Genomic DNA, 15008 nt, shown 5'->3' on the forward strand with positions numbered 1-15008 from the left:
TTGTGTCGAGTGGACGTTAAACCCCATTTCTCTCTCCCTCTCTTTATAAATACTGAAGGGAACTGAACCATATTTGGTCTGATATTCCATGGGGGGATTTAACTGTCACAATGGTTTGTAAACTGTTTAACATCCTTCTAATAACGACCGGTCGCTCTATCATAAAAATCAAGTTAATACGAAACTAACCAAAACATTCTAAAGTTCAATAATTGGTATTCCAGGTGGGCATGCTCATTCACTCCTGTCATGCAATACTTTGGAATCCGGGAAGTAAACAATCTCTGTTTGCGCAGATGATTTCCAACCCAAAACTTTATCTGGCACGGATCAGTCAGATGTGTATGAAATGTTTGAAGAAATCTTGAGAGAACACGTCTACTAATATTGAGCTAATGAAGGCGGGCACGCACCAAGCATGGGCTATGATGGAAATTGTGCACAGACAGCCGCTTTACCGTGCATGCCAACGTGTACACTGGGCCTCGGTTTTTCGTCCCACCCAAAAGACTAGAAACTGATTTACAAATATTACTTACTCATCACATGCCTGTATTACTGCATTATAAACTGTATGTTCGTCACATTCAAACGCCTCGCCTTTTCCATTTTCACATTTTATAAACGATTTACACCCGGCATCATAAACTCCATCGGGTCTGTTCTCACACTCAAAGGTAAACACTGTTTACAAATAAATTAAAAACATTTCAATTTTTCTAAGCCTAGTTTCCGTTCATTGAGGGGAGGGGGGCTACTTGATTAACAGCCCAGTAGGTCCCACTCGCTAAAGTCACGTGTATGTAACAGACCAAGGTAACGATTGAACCATAATCTCCCGACATATTACAGAAATAAAAACATGGTTTTAAAGTCGCTTAAGGACAAATAGGCGTAGTATGGCTCCTACAGTTTGAAATGAAATGAAATGGGGTTTAACGTCCTACTGTTCTGCTCCGACTGGGCTAAGTAAGTCGGGCATACGCCATACAGTGTGCTATGAGGGAAACTGTTCCCGGGCAGCGGCACTATATAGAATTCCAACTGCCAGGGGATATTTACCTGCATGCCAATGTATACATGGGGCCTTGGTATTTCGTCCCATCCGAACGACTAGACGACTGTCCTTGTCAGGCCCTGCGTCCTGCACCACTGACAAGGAGAATTAACCTCGTCAGAAAATCCCGGTGAACTTTCTCGGCCAATACGCGGAGACCACTGGTCGGGTTACTAACTATAATCACAGTGCAACCTGTAATATTGGACACTTGGCGGTAAAATCATAGAGCAAGTTCTATGGTAAGATAGGAGCAAAACAGTAGGACGTTAATCCCCATTTCATTTCATTTTATTTCATATCATTTGTAAAATGAATCTAAATGTATCATTTAAAAATTCACAAAGGCACACCTAAAATAGTCCAATGATATAGTCTATTTTTTAAGTTTGTAACAAAATGTGTTTCTCGTTTTACATTTACCCTTTGAAACAACTAAAATGTAAACATAAACTAAACATGTTCCAAGAATTAAAATGTAAACGTCAGCTGAACATGTTCCAGAAACTAAAATGTAAACATTACTTAAACATGTTCCAAAAACTAAAATATGGACATTATTTAAGGATACATTATGGGAGATTAGATAAAGAGCTGGCAGTTCTCACTATAATAGTTAAAAACTAAATAATGTAAAGGGAATTTGCTGAAAATTTCAGTTAAATTGATCCAATCGGAACCGAGAATTTAGCGATTGAATTTTCGGCCTATCCTCGAGCATCATTACTAAAGTCCGTACGATAAACAAAACATAGTCTCGATTATCCATTTCATGATTTAATCATGAATGAAAGTTGAGCAGCAAATCGGATCCTAAACCAGTAAATGTCGCAGGCTAGCGATGAAATTTAGAGTTGATTATGGTCTGGATAAGTTAATTAATGTCTAATTAATAATTTAGATAACATTTCATACCTAAAGAAAGACCCACAATAAGCAGATTTACCTCTTGCTTAATGTATGTTTAAAGTATCATGTATCTTATCTATAAGTTATTGGTCGATTCAGATATGTGGCTTGCAGATAGGGGCGCTTTCTCAACCTCGTGGACAGCAAAGACCCCTGCGCGTGAGCTAAAATCATTAAAATGAAAATAAAGACAACTTGTCTGCGATATCACCTTCGGTGAAAGCGGACGTTAAACACTAAGAACAACATCAACAACAAGATGCACCTTTCGGTTTAACTTATATTATTTAATACATACCTGTTATTGGCAAACAAACTAGAAAAAATACAAGAGTCTTCATGTTAAAAAAAAAACCTTGCCCTGAGTTCTGATCCTTGAGAATATATCAGACGAAACGACATCTCAGTTTAAATAGTTTAACTATGACGTCATAACTTCAAAGTAGATATCAATATTTGCCAGTAATTATGTATTTAAATACACCTGTCACATGGTGCCCTCTGCCGGTAATAAATAATGAGCGTGGTATTAGCGTGGTTTGTCGAGATAATATCATTGCAGGTTAACTAATAAATCTAGCTTTCCCCGAGGACTTTGAAGAAGATTTGTAGACAGTATTAAAATTTGTTGATTCTTGCGTCTGACATTTTAACCCGCAGTAAATATTAACTACTAAAAATCAATTACAATCATTTCTTTAGATATGATTTCAAAATGAAACGAAATGAAATGGGGTTCAGCGTCCTACTGTTCTGCTCCGAACTGGGCTAATGAAGACGGGCATACGCCATACACGGTGCTATGAGAGAAATTTTGCTTCCAAAATAAAGAAGAGGAACACCCGTTGCAATTGGAACCCGGGTGTTGCTTCCACAACGTGACTGAAAACAAAACTCACCAGTGGAAACACTCTTTTCGTGTCTGGTTACGTCACGATTCGACTCACCCCCTCATCCGTAAAGGGCCAAACCCTATATACAGTCCTGTCAGCTTAGAGATTTGAGCTAAATCTGCCTATTGCAGGTCTTTCTTTATGGCCTTAAATGTTATAATATGAATTAGACATATATTAACACGAGAGGACCGTAATCAATTGTCTACGTCATCTTATGGCTCTGATTTTAAGTAGATTAGAACGATTTGGCCATTTAATGATTTAATTTAAAACTGGGTAAGCGCGACTAAGTCTCGAACAGTCTGTACGGTGGTTAAGATAACAATGCACACATTTAGTCAGACATAGATAACGTTACTTAATAAAATGTTACTTTTATTATATTCATTTTACATTATCTATTTGTGAACTATTATAGCCAGAACGGACAGCTCTTTATCTTAATCTTACATAATGTATCTTTGATTTAAACTGTTTATTCATTTACCCAATAACCCAAACGTTTTTCGAAGACAGTAGGCTAGAAATCATGATATATTTATGAGTTTGTAAATAAACCCGGCAAAGATTATGATGTATTTTTTTAAACATCTATTCATTACGTAATCTGGGAGTGGGGCGCCATCTTGGAAATCTATTTATTACGTAATCTGCAAATGAAAGACTCACAATCATATTGTCGTTTGAACATAGAAGACCATTAACCATGAGGTGCCTATTGTTACCGTTTTTAGCTTTATTATGTGTCTCAGCAGGTAAGAACTATTGATAATTCTATAAATATTTGTAATCTGATTTAAATGCAGATCTATATTCCGATTGTTTTTTATACTTTCGATGGCCTACACTACATGAAGATCTGACCAGTTGTACAGGAAGGTCACATCAGGGGTCGTACGAGCGGCTTTTGACCCTATGACGTCAGACATGATAAATCAATCAGCGATGACGTGTGTAGTGGTTTACCCACAGTTCCGTGCATCTCACGTCAAGAACTCGCCGTAACAGATCGTTGCATTGGCTAATGCCTCACTTCAACCAGAACGCCAATAACATAACAACTTTTCCAGATCCTAATGCAGTAAAACTACATTTTGAACTATAAAAACGAAACGAAATAGGATCTGTGTTTTAATCAGATGGAATATTCATTTCTTACTATGTGTCATACGTCGACAAGAAACATTTTAATACAAAAGATGAACTAAACAAACGTTGTACCAGGCTCAGTCTGCTTAAAACACAGATCCTATTTCGTTTCGTTCTTTTATAGTACAAAATTTTGTTTTACTTCTCTTTACTACATTAAGATCTGGAAGAGTTGTTATATAACTCGCGTTCTGGTTGAAGTGAGCGATTAGCCAAATGAAACGGTAGGTTACGGTGAGTTCTTGGCATGCGATGCACGGAACTGTGGGTAAACAACTAGAAAAGTCAACGCTGATTGATTAATCAATGTCTGTCGTCATAGATCCCTAACGCGACCTTCCACTACAACCGGTCAGATTTTTATGTAGGATATGCCATCGAAAGTATAAAAAAAAAACGAAACTAAATGTAGATCTGCATTTTACGTAGGTCTCGAGTCTCGAGTTGGTATTCAAATCGGTTCTCACAAACGCGACGAGTTGCCTCGCAAGATGGCTGAAGACGGAAGAATTGAGGAAAAATGTTAAAAAATTCATTTTTCTTTATTATTTTCTTGAAAACCCCGCCATAAATAAAAACGAGAAATTAAATGTTCCCACATGTCCCGTATTCGTATTAGGAATGTCAGCTTATCTTAACGTGAAATTCAATAGAAAATGAACTAACGTCGGGCATGTCGTGTCGCTTGAGGGGCGCCATCTTGGAAATCGAATCGTCAATCCGGCAGGTGAGCAAGTTGGAAGATTTGCATAATTGATTTGGCAAATCATCGTGGTAAATACGACAATTAGGTGAAACCGATAAAGCTAATTGGGTTTGAAGAGAGAGAGAGAGAGAGAGAGAGAGAGGGTAACGTTAACACGACACAAACTAGGTCATTTCGGGACTAGCATTTAGTCAATTTTATTTCAATAATTCGCTTTCGCGTAGGGGTCTTTACCAGTGGGAGGAAACCGGAGGACCCGGAGAAAACACACGAGGTCACGTACGCCAGTTGATTCAATGGCAGACCTTATGATATACCGCGCACGTGCTAACCATTCGGCAATCCAACCCTCCGTGTTTGAAAAGGATTTGCAAATAATCGGTTTCTCGTAAAAACGCCTTTAGTAATTCTTTAATTTTAGAAGCGGTGATGTTTTGTGATGATAAACCGGATGGTGTGTATGAACCAGGATGTAAAGTATTTACAAGATGTACTAATGGAACAGCAACAGTAGTTGAATGTGGTATAGATGAAGTTTATAATCCACTTATTGAAGATTGTGATGAGTACGTATTACAAAACAATATACTTGTCAATTCAATCAACTTGTTTATCAGGCGAATGCGTTGACAGAGTTCGATCATGAACATTTTTCACTAAGGCTTATCAGAGATAAGCAATTTAATTGGTTGAGACTTTGGAACAGATAAGTAAGTTGGGTGATAAGAATTTTCTGCAATTTAATTGGTCAAGACCTTGGAACATAACAACTCTGCTTTTAATTGAGGTAGAGTGTTTAAACTTGATGTAGATGTTCATTAGGTGAATGCTTTGACTGAGTTTAATGATTAATTAACATTTCCCGCTAAAGCTAAGCAGAGCTAAGCAATTTCATTGGTCGATGCTTTAGGACACGATTCTAACTGATGGAGACTGATTAAACTTGGTGTATAGTTTCGCTACCACGAACTGCAAAACCTTTACTGAGGTTGGTCGTGAACAATTTATGCTTAGACTAAGTATACATAATCAGTTTGATTGCTCGATCCTTTTGAAAATGGAAAAAAAATAACTGTGCAATTAATTAATATGTGTTATCTATTTATATTGGGATTTCGGTGTGGGACTTATGGAAGTATAATTACTTCATTTTTTTTTCGCGGGGGGGGGGGGGGGAATTTGAGGAGTGTTCGCTCAAACATTTACAGACAAGTACAATAACCAATATGCAGGAAAACTATATATATTTACTACCGCACTTGCTTAGGAACGTTGAGAGCAACGTCGCCCAAATAAATTTAGTAATTGTTTTCCCATAAGTATGTTTTATAAACTATTGCCACCATCTCATACCCCCCTCCCACACACCCACCCCCCTCTCGATCAGGTGGACTTACTTTAGAATCGGAATCTGTTCTCATGTCACTGGCTTGAAATGGCATTTCCGGACTTCTAGTTTTCGAAATTTTCCGGGGGAGGGCACCTAGACCCCAGTTGTGCGCTTTACGCCTTAGGCGCCTCCCATGTCCCCACCCCACCTATTCATGGTCTCTGGATCCGCCCTTGAGTGGTTCAGATGGTAATGCAAACCGAGATCCTGTGAACATAACAGATCCCTTGGCAGTTGGATTTTGACGAAGAGTAGGCCGAAACGCCACTCTCCAGGCCAAATTCCACCTCATAGCATTTCGTCTTTATCCCGGATGGTATAGGACAGTGAGAAGTTATACCCTATTTCATTTAACGTTTACCTTCTATCTTGATACATTGACTTCCACCGTGTTCCACCAAATACGTTCATTTCTATATTTCATGGTGGTTTTTGTTTGTTTCAGTCCCAAGAATGTGGCGCCACCTTGTGGTCATATAATTGATTGTTCACTTACACCCGACGGACATTATGCCGATATCGGTTTGGGTTGTCATTCATACTACACTTGCAATGGTGGGGTCTTCCTTGGACATAATTTCTGTCCGGTTGGTAAGTGGACTATTTTTTTATCTAGCTAGTTAGTCTGTCACCTAGCGTGGTTTCCATTCCCCGGTTGTACGTGACAAGTAATAGGGCCGCCTGTCCAACCTCGTGGGTTGTCTCAGGGTCCTCCAGTTTCCTCCCACTGCTAAAGACCCGTACGCGAAAGCGTATTATTGTAATAAAATTGACCATATTATCATGTTAGTCCCGAAATGACATAGTTTGTGTCGCTAGTCAGTCTTTGTGTTATATATGTCAAGTATGAGGTCACCATTGTCGGATTTCATTGCTGTGGATATTGTTACCCATGTCGTTCAGGTCATGCAATCAAAGTCGATTATGCAAGATCCCAATTGGCCAATATGCAGGTCTTTCTTTAGGCCTTAAATGTTATATAAATTATTAATTAGACATTTATTAACATGACTAGACCAAAATCAACCCTCGATGCCATTGCATGCTCAAGAATTTAACTAGATTAGAACGGCAATTTAATGATTTAATTTCAAAATGGAGGAGCAAGTCTAAGTCTCGAATATACGAGTACCGTGGTAACGATAATGCACACATCTTGTCAAAACTACAAAGAATAAAGTAATTTGAATGTAATTTTCAGTATACTCATTTTGCATTATCTGTTCTTGAAATATTATAACAAGAATGGAGAGCGCTCTATCTAAATCGTGCATGATGCAGCATCGTTAATAGTTTTGGGATTGTTACAGAAGACTTTTAACATTCCTTTACTCTGTGACTCGACTTGTCATTCCGTATTACTAGTTAAAATCCATTGTCTAGCCGGTTGTGGAGGCGATGGGGGGCTCATGTCGGTTTGGTGGCAGCTCATGTCGGCTGGGGAGGGGATCAGGCTGGCGAGGAGCACCGGTCGGATGGAGAGCAGATCCGACTGGTGGGATGCTCCGGTCTGTTGGAGAGGAGATCAGACTGGCCGTGAGCTCCGGTCGGTTGGTGAGCAGATCCGACTGGTGGGATGCTCCGGTCTGTTGGAGAGGAGATCAGACTGGCCGTGAGCTCCGGTCGGTTGGAGAGCAGATCCGACTGGTGGGATGCTCCGGTCTGTTGGAGAGGAGATCAGACTGGCCGTGAGCTCCGGTCGGTTGGAGAGGAGATCAGACTGGCCGTGAGCTCCGGTCGGTTGGAGAGGAGATCAGACTGGCCTGGAGTTCCGGTCGGTTTTAGAGGAAATCATGCCGGTTGTGGGGTCATTTGCATAGGAGGAATTTATCTATCTGGAATCTTGAATAGGTTTATGGTTTAGAATTTAGTTAATAAAGACTCTCCCATTTATTGACATTTTCCCGTCTTTTAGTTTCTATAACTTAAATAATTTAAACAAGTTTACGTTGTCTCTTCAGGTTTGGTGTACAACGAGGAAGTAGGTGTTTGTGATTGGGAACATAATGTTTATGAACCATGTGGAATATTACCCAGACCATGAGGAACCAATCCATCACCACAGACATGGTTTCTATTCGCATATCGTTGGGATGATTCGATTTTGACAATAAATTCTAGTAATTGGTGTTATATTTTATGTTATTTGTTCAAAGGATATCTTTCTTTCTTCATACCTCGCGGAGGCTAGGTGGGCGAATGCTATAACGTGTGCGCATTAGATCATAAAGTCTATCATTGGATCAATAAGGTCGCCTGTCCAACCTCGTGGGTTTTATACTTGTTCTCCGGTTTCCTCCCACTGCTATAGACCACTACGCGCAAGCGAATTATCGAAATAAAATATGTTCATCACGAAATCACCTAGTTTTCGTCGAGTGGACGTTAAATCCCATCTCTCTCTCTCTCTCTCTCTCTGGATCTTGATCTAGATCAACACTGATTCACTGCAGTGTAGTTCCTACATCACTTGAACTACTAGTTGTATTCCAACAACAAATATTGTCTAGTCGTTTGAAAATAAAGCCCTTGAAAAAAGGAATTCTGTGGCGCCGACTTCCGGGTTAATCGTCAGAGTACACTTCTAGGTTCTTTTACGTGCACGTCAATGTGTACACGGGAATTCAGGTTTTTGTGCCATCCGAACGACTACGGACTGTTCGCTTTTGGATTCTGAACTACAGGCGTTTTTAAGAAGAAAGGTGAAGACGATGAACATACTCTGTCCCTTGTCAGGCCCTCTGTCCTGCTCCACTGACAAGAGGAAACCACGACGGAAAATCCCCATAAACCTTCCCTTCCAACACTAGGATCGGGACCTCCAGGTCACCCTGCACGTTTCAAGTCAGTAGCTTGAAGCGTATATATGGTATTAGTGTCAGTGGCTTGTGGCACGAAGTAACAGTATATTGTCGCATACATAATATATTATGTCAACGCTTGGGCGACATAATATATTGTGTTGACGCTCCAAGCGTGTTAGCATATTAGACCTGTAGACTCAGTGGAATGTACGCGTCATCAGAGCGGATCCAGGTTTTGGACCATGGGGACCGGTCCACCCCCTTAACAATAGAAAGTGTCCCTGTAAATAAAAGAGGGCATCCTTATCAGAAAAAGGGCACCTGTGATGTCAGAATTTCAAAAAAGGGCACTTTTCTTTCGGATTAGGGTTAGGGTTAGGGTTAGGGTTAGGACACAGAAAAGAGAGAAAAAACAGAAAAGAAAAAAACAATCGAAACTTACCGATTCCATGATGGAAAATACCGCCAAAATATGTCTCCAAAGCATTCATTGGTTATCAAAGCGCCAATTAAATCTATCGTTGCAAGTTCATGCCTAGTCACCTCCATCCTAGTTCCAAGCGTTGACATAATATATTATATCGCCCAAGCGTTGACATAATATATTATATCGCCCAAGCGTTGACATAATATATTATGTATGCGACAATATACTGTTACTTCGTGCCACAGGCCACTGACACTAATACCATATATACGCTTCAAGCTACTGACTTGAAACGTATCGCCTGTCCAGGTTAGCGAGCCAACGTCTCACTCGCATGGTTTCCCCTTGTCAGTGGTTCTGGACGGATGGCCTGATAAGGACAGCTGTCTAGTCGTTCGGGTGGGACGAAAACCCAAGGTCCCGTGTACACTGGCGTACACGTAAAAGACCCCTTGGCAGTTGTAATTCGATATAAGAGTAGGCGATAGTGCCGCTGCCCGGGCAAAATGTCCCTCATAGCACACTGTATAGCGTATGTCCGTCTTCATTAGCCCAGTCGGAGCAGAACAGTAGGACGTTAAACCACATTTCATTTCATTTCAAGTCGCTGACTTGAACGGCTGATTCCAGCCATTAACAGTTGTTTCGGGTTACAAATTAACTATAAACAAGATGAAAGGGAGTGTAAGCTTCAATTCTACCATGAATGGTGTTAGCATGACGGGGGAAAATGTACAACTAGAAAACTAATTACAGCAAATATTTTAATATTTCTCTGTAGGTGGACGAGGTAACAGGCCACATGGTTCATAAACATTAATTTCCCAGTCACATGTACCAATTTCTTCGTTAAATACCAGATCTATAATACAACGATTAATAATAATACAATAAGATCTTGTAATAGGTTGCGTTATACATAAAAAATAAATTAATACGTATAGATATATTAATATGTTGCATTATAAATTATACATAAAGATATATGACGTTATACATAAAGATAGATGACGTTATACATAAAGATAGATGGCGTTATACATAAAGATAGATGGCGTTAATACATAAAGATATAGTAATATGATAATTGACTAATGCTAAAATATGTGAAAACTAACTACTTAATTTGGTTTTCTGTAGAATATTTGGTGTGTTTTTCTTGTGACCTGTTATATATTTTCGATTTTTGACACACGGAAGCAGAATAAGACTTCACTCTGCTTTGAGGGACACTTTGTCCGGACAACTGTCAAGAGTTCAAAGAGTTCACGGATGGAGATTTGATTTTCGTCCGACCCGAAAGACTAGACGCCTTCTCTCATGTTTCCTCGGCCCAGCATCACTGGCATTTGGAGACCCGACTGGACAATCTCAAGACAGGTTCTCGACTAACCCAGACTTATCGGATAGAAACCGGGTCAATGTGGTAATGGGGTTTAAAGCTGCAATTTCATATTTTTAAGTTATATTTTTAAAATTTATTAAAATAAAGCCTTAAAATAGATGGTATCTATAAACAGTCCTACGTTGTTAAAGAATAATCCTATTAATCCTATAATTCACTATTGCCAGTTGAGAAATTGGCAAAAATATCATTTTCAACTTTAAATTCAAACGTTTGAAGATAGCTATTCCATGGGGTGAATAGAAAAACAAGGGAGGTAATTGTGTTATTATTTCCGGGCTCAAAGGATTTTTAAGAGGGAGAATAATACCTATAATCAGATAATAGTGAGTTGACAACCTATTGAGCAAAAGACATAGAAATAAATATGTTTTGACTTTCTTAGAACATATGAAATTATCGCTTTAAAGTGTAATGGAAGGAAATGGGCTAATGAAGACGGGCATATGCCAACATGCCATACAGTGTGCTATGAGGTAAATTTTTCCCTGACTGCCTCACTACGGCCTACTCTTATATCGAATTCAAACTGTCAAGATATCTTTTGCGTAAACGCCAATGTGTACACGGGACCTCGGTTTTTCGTCCCATCCGAACGACTAGACAACTGTCCTTGTCATGCCGTCCGTCCTGCATCACTGACAAGGGGGGACCACGTCGGAAACTCTGGATGAACTTTCTCGGCCAATGCAGGGATCGAAAACCCGACCTCCAGGCTAGCGAACCAGCGTCTTACCCTGGACCGAAAGCAGAGTATGCTGAAGATACGTACCATCAGGACAGAAATTATGTCCGAAGAATTCTCCACCCTGACATGTGTAATAGGAATGACAGTTCTGGTCTAAATCTGGATAATGTCCGTCCGGTTTGTCTGAACAGTCAATCAAATTTCCGCAAGGCGAAGCAACGTTTGATGGACTGGAAAAAAAATCACAATTTGTATATATTATTCATTTCATTGAGTCAGTCGCTGTATTTTACTCTTTGTAGTCCACGAATACTGTCTTGGTGTCTTGTCTTGTGTTCATAATGTTGAAGTAATCATCCCAGGCGTCGGAATAGGCAATCCTATTATCTAAAGCTGGTCGAGAGAGAGAGAGAGAGAGAGAGAGAGAGAGAGTAACGTCCACTCTACACAAACTAGGTCATTTCGGGACTAACATATGGTTTAATTTTATTTCCATAATTCGCTTGCGCGTAGGGGTCTTTAGCAGTGGGAGGAAACCGGGACAGGCGACTCTACTCTTTGTCACCCGGGGAATCGAAATCACACTCAAATAACAAACCTTATGGTACAACGCATACGCCCTAACCATTGGAACCACCCCCGCTTACCCATCCACGGCTGTTTGAGAGGGGACCCCTTCATGTATAGTGACCACCCTCTATGCAATGGCTACCGCCACCCGGATTATCAAAACTCTAGAAATAATTAAGTATCCACATCAGCCATATAACTTACTCGTCACAATCTCCAATAGCTGGATTAAAGACGAGTCCTTCTTCACATTCAACAGTTTCACCTTCGCCATCTTTACATCTTACAAAGGACTTGCAACCGATTTCATAGATTCCATCGTCTTGATTAGCGCAGTCAAAACCCAGAACTGTAAATAATAATTTTAAATTATACCAGAACTGTAAACAATAATATACAATTAAACCCAGAGCTGTAAATAATAAAATACAATTACATCCAGAACTGTCATTAATCATTATCAATTACATTCAGAACTGTCATTAATCATTTTCAATTACATCCAGAACGATAATTAATCATTTTCAATAACGACCAGAACTGTAATTCAACATTTTCAAGTACATAAAAACAATTAAACCTTATAACATGAAGTGGACGTAAAACCCCAGAAACGAACGAACGAATAACATGATCATTTACACCCCCTTAGAAAAATTTCATGACATAATAATAGAACAATAACGCCCAGGTAAATATATATATAATAATAGGCTACTATTTAGTATAGCCTATTGATGTTATACAGGTTGTTGTCTTGAACAAGGTAGGGCTCTACATAATAATTTGTTCCAACCAACTATATTATTGTCTTGTCAACCCCTCCATTTGGAAAGTGTACATATAATGAGCAAGCTGAAACATAGTGGATCAGCTTTTTTAAACATGCATTAACGTATGTCCTGCTTATGACCACAATAGCGTTTTTGTCGATGGCACCCGAAGGTATTTTATAGAAATTCATATTCTAGACATCGTAGCCAAAACAATGTAAATGATTTCATAAAAAAAAATATTTTATGTATAATTGAAATTTTTACCAAAGGGGTGTATTAAAGCGGCATTATGTGAGCTTTAGATTAAGAGCAGAAATTTTTCGCTCTAATAGGTTAAAATAGATAATGAAAATGGAATATATTGAAACGTTCAGTCAAATTACTTCATTCTGGGCTGAGATATCGGCGATACAATAACACAATAGCATCGACTGTCATTGCTACGGTTATTACGATAATAAACAAAGTCCCGATTATCAAGTTTTACCATTATTTTATTAACCGCAAAACGTATTCAAATCTTCTTAAAATCGGATATATCCGATGGCATCGAGAGATGATTATGGTCTTGTTTTGTTAATAAATGTCTAACTAATAATTTATATAACATTTAAGGCCTAAAGAAGGTCCTGCAATAGGCAGATTTACCTCTTGCATAATGTCTGTTTAAGACGGAACTGCTAAAGAACCTTACGCGCTAACCAATTATTGAAATGAAATTGAACCATATGTTAGTCCCGAATTGACCTAGTTTGTGTCGACCGGACGTTAAACCCAATTTCCCTCTCTCTATATATATCGTTCTCGAATTAGATTTGATACATGTTGTATCAAATACAGTGAACATACTCTGCCCATATCACTTACCTGTGACAGTGAAACAAGTTGTGAGCAACAGTAAACACCTCATATTGGTAGCCTATTATTCTATACAGTCTTGCTCATTCCTTAAATACTTTTCATCTAGCAAAAATAAATACACACTACCTTGTCGGTGCATGACGTGGTAATAACTAATAAATATTTCAAATTGTTGGCCTATGTCGCGAAAATCAAATAAAAAGGGGGTAAAGCCCCAAAGTGACAAAATAATATAAAATACTGTATAATACCATACACATGCAAAACAAAAGTACTTTTATCTCTAAAAAAAAATCCCAAAGAACAAAAACAATCCACAACAACATAAGGAATTGGGTATTAATCTGTGAATATCGGGGATTGGGCTATAATCTGTGAATATAGGGGATTGGGCTATAATCTGGGAATATAGGGGATTGGGCTATAATCTGGGAATATAGGGGATTGGGTTGTAATCTGGGAATTTAGGGGATTAGGTTAAAATCTGGGAATATAGGGGATTAGGTTAAAATCTGGGAATATAGGGGATTGGGTTAAAATATGTGAATATAGGGCGGGCTTGGGTTATAATCTGGGAATATTGGGGATTGGGTATTAATCTGTGAATATAGTGGATTGGGTCATAATCTGTGAATATAGGGGATTGGTTTGTTCTGTGAAAATAGATGATTTAGTTTAAATCTATTATTATGTGGAATTTAGTGGGAATAAATATACAATTATATGAGGTAATGTGGGAATCTGTGATTCGAATCCTTAGTAATGGGTGATTAAATGAGATATACGTAAAATCGGGGTTTTGGGGAGGTTCGGGTATCATATAAAATTCTGGATTTAGATGAAATTAATTTGGTTCGGGATTTTTTTTATTTGCTTTTATCTGACCTTGAATTATGTACCTTGGCAGTTGGAATTCGATATAAGAGTAGGTCATAGTGCCGCTGCCCAAAATTTTCCTCATATCACACTGTCTGTAGCTACATTAGCCCAGTTTAGGGGCAGAACAGTAGGACGTTAAACCCCATTTCATTTCATTTGAATTATGTGGGGAGCGATGAATGTTATATCGATCAATGCCTGTCAGGAACCGAAAACAATGACTACCCTCAGTGTTTGACTCCGTCACGTGTTCGCCGATCCTAGATGTTTCTCGGTGGTTGCGTCAACACTTAAAAGAATAAAATCAATATTTATCGATAAATAAGTAATTTCAATAAATATGTCAACCCGAATTATTCCTTTACATGCTGAATAAACAATCATTATAAATAATAGCCATGTTTTGTTTGATGTTGATAAGAGCAATAGTAGGTCTATGTATTGTGCGAGGAGTGTCTTATGTAAAGTATTTCACTCCGTATTGGTAATAA

At 38.7% G+C, this 15008-nt stretch overlaps 2 protein-coding genes across 2 annotated transcripts; one reads left to right on the forward strand and one right to left on the reverse strand.

The window, feature by feature from the left end:
• Positions 1–3549: 3549 nt before the first annotated feature.
• On the forward strand, positions 3550–8151 carry LOC126825534 (chondroitin proteoglycan-2). Its single transcript, XM_050555189.2, has 4 exons — positions 3550–3617; positions 5139–5283; positions 6553–6698; positions 8069–8151. Exons 1-4 carry the CDS (start codon positions 3569–3571, stop codon positions 8149–8151), a joined length of 423 nt encoding a protein of 140 aa, XP_050411146.1. The 5' UTR covers positions 3550–3568.
• Positions 8152–10102: 1951 nt separating this feature from the next.
• LOC126824546 (chitin-binding domain protein cbd-1) lies at positions 10103–13687 on the reverse strand. The gene is made up of 4 exons (XM_050553779.1): positions 13645–13687; positions 12206–12350; positions 11516–11661; positions 10103–10200 (listed from the first exon to the last, which is right to left on the reverse strand). The coding sequence occupies exons 1-4, from the start codon at positions 13685–13687 to the stop codon at positions 10103–10105; spliced, it is 432 nt and encodes a 143-aa protein (XP_050409736.1).
• Positions 13688–15008: the final 1321 nt, after the last annotated feature.

The sequence above is a fragment of the Patella vulgata genome, chromosome 6 (genome assembly GCF_932274485.2).
Source record: "Patella vulgata chromosome 6, xgPatVulg1.2, whole genome shotgun sequence".
Taxonomy (NCBI): Eukaryota; Metazoa; Mollusca; class Gastropoda; family Patellidae; genus Patella; species Patella vulgata.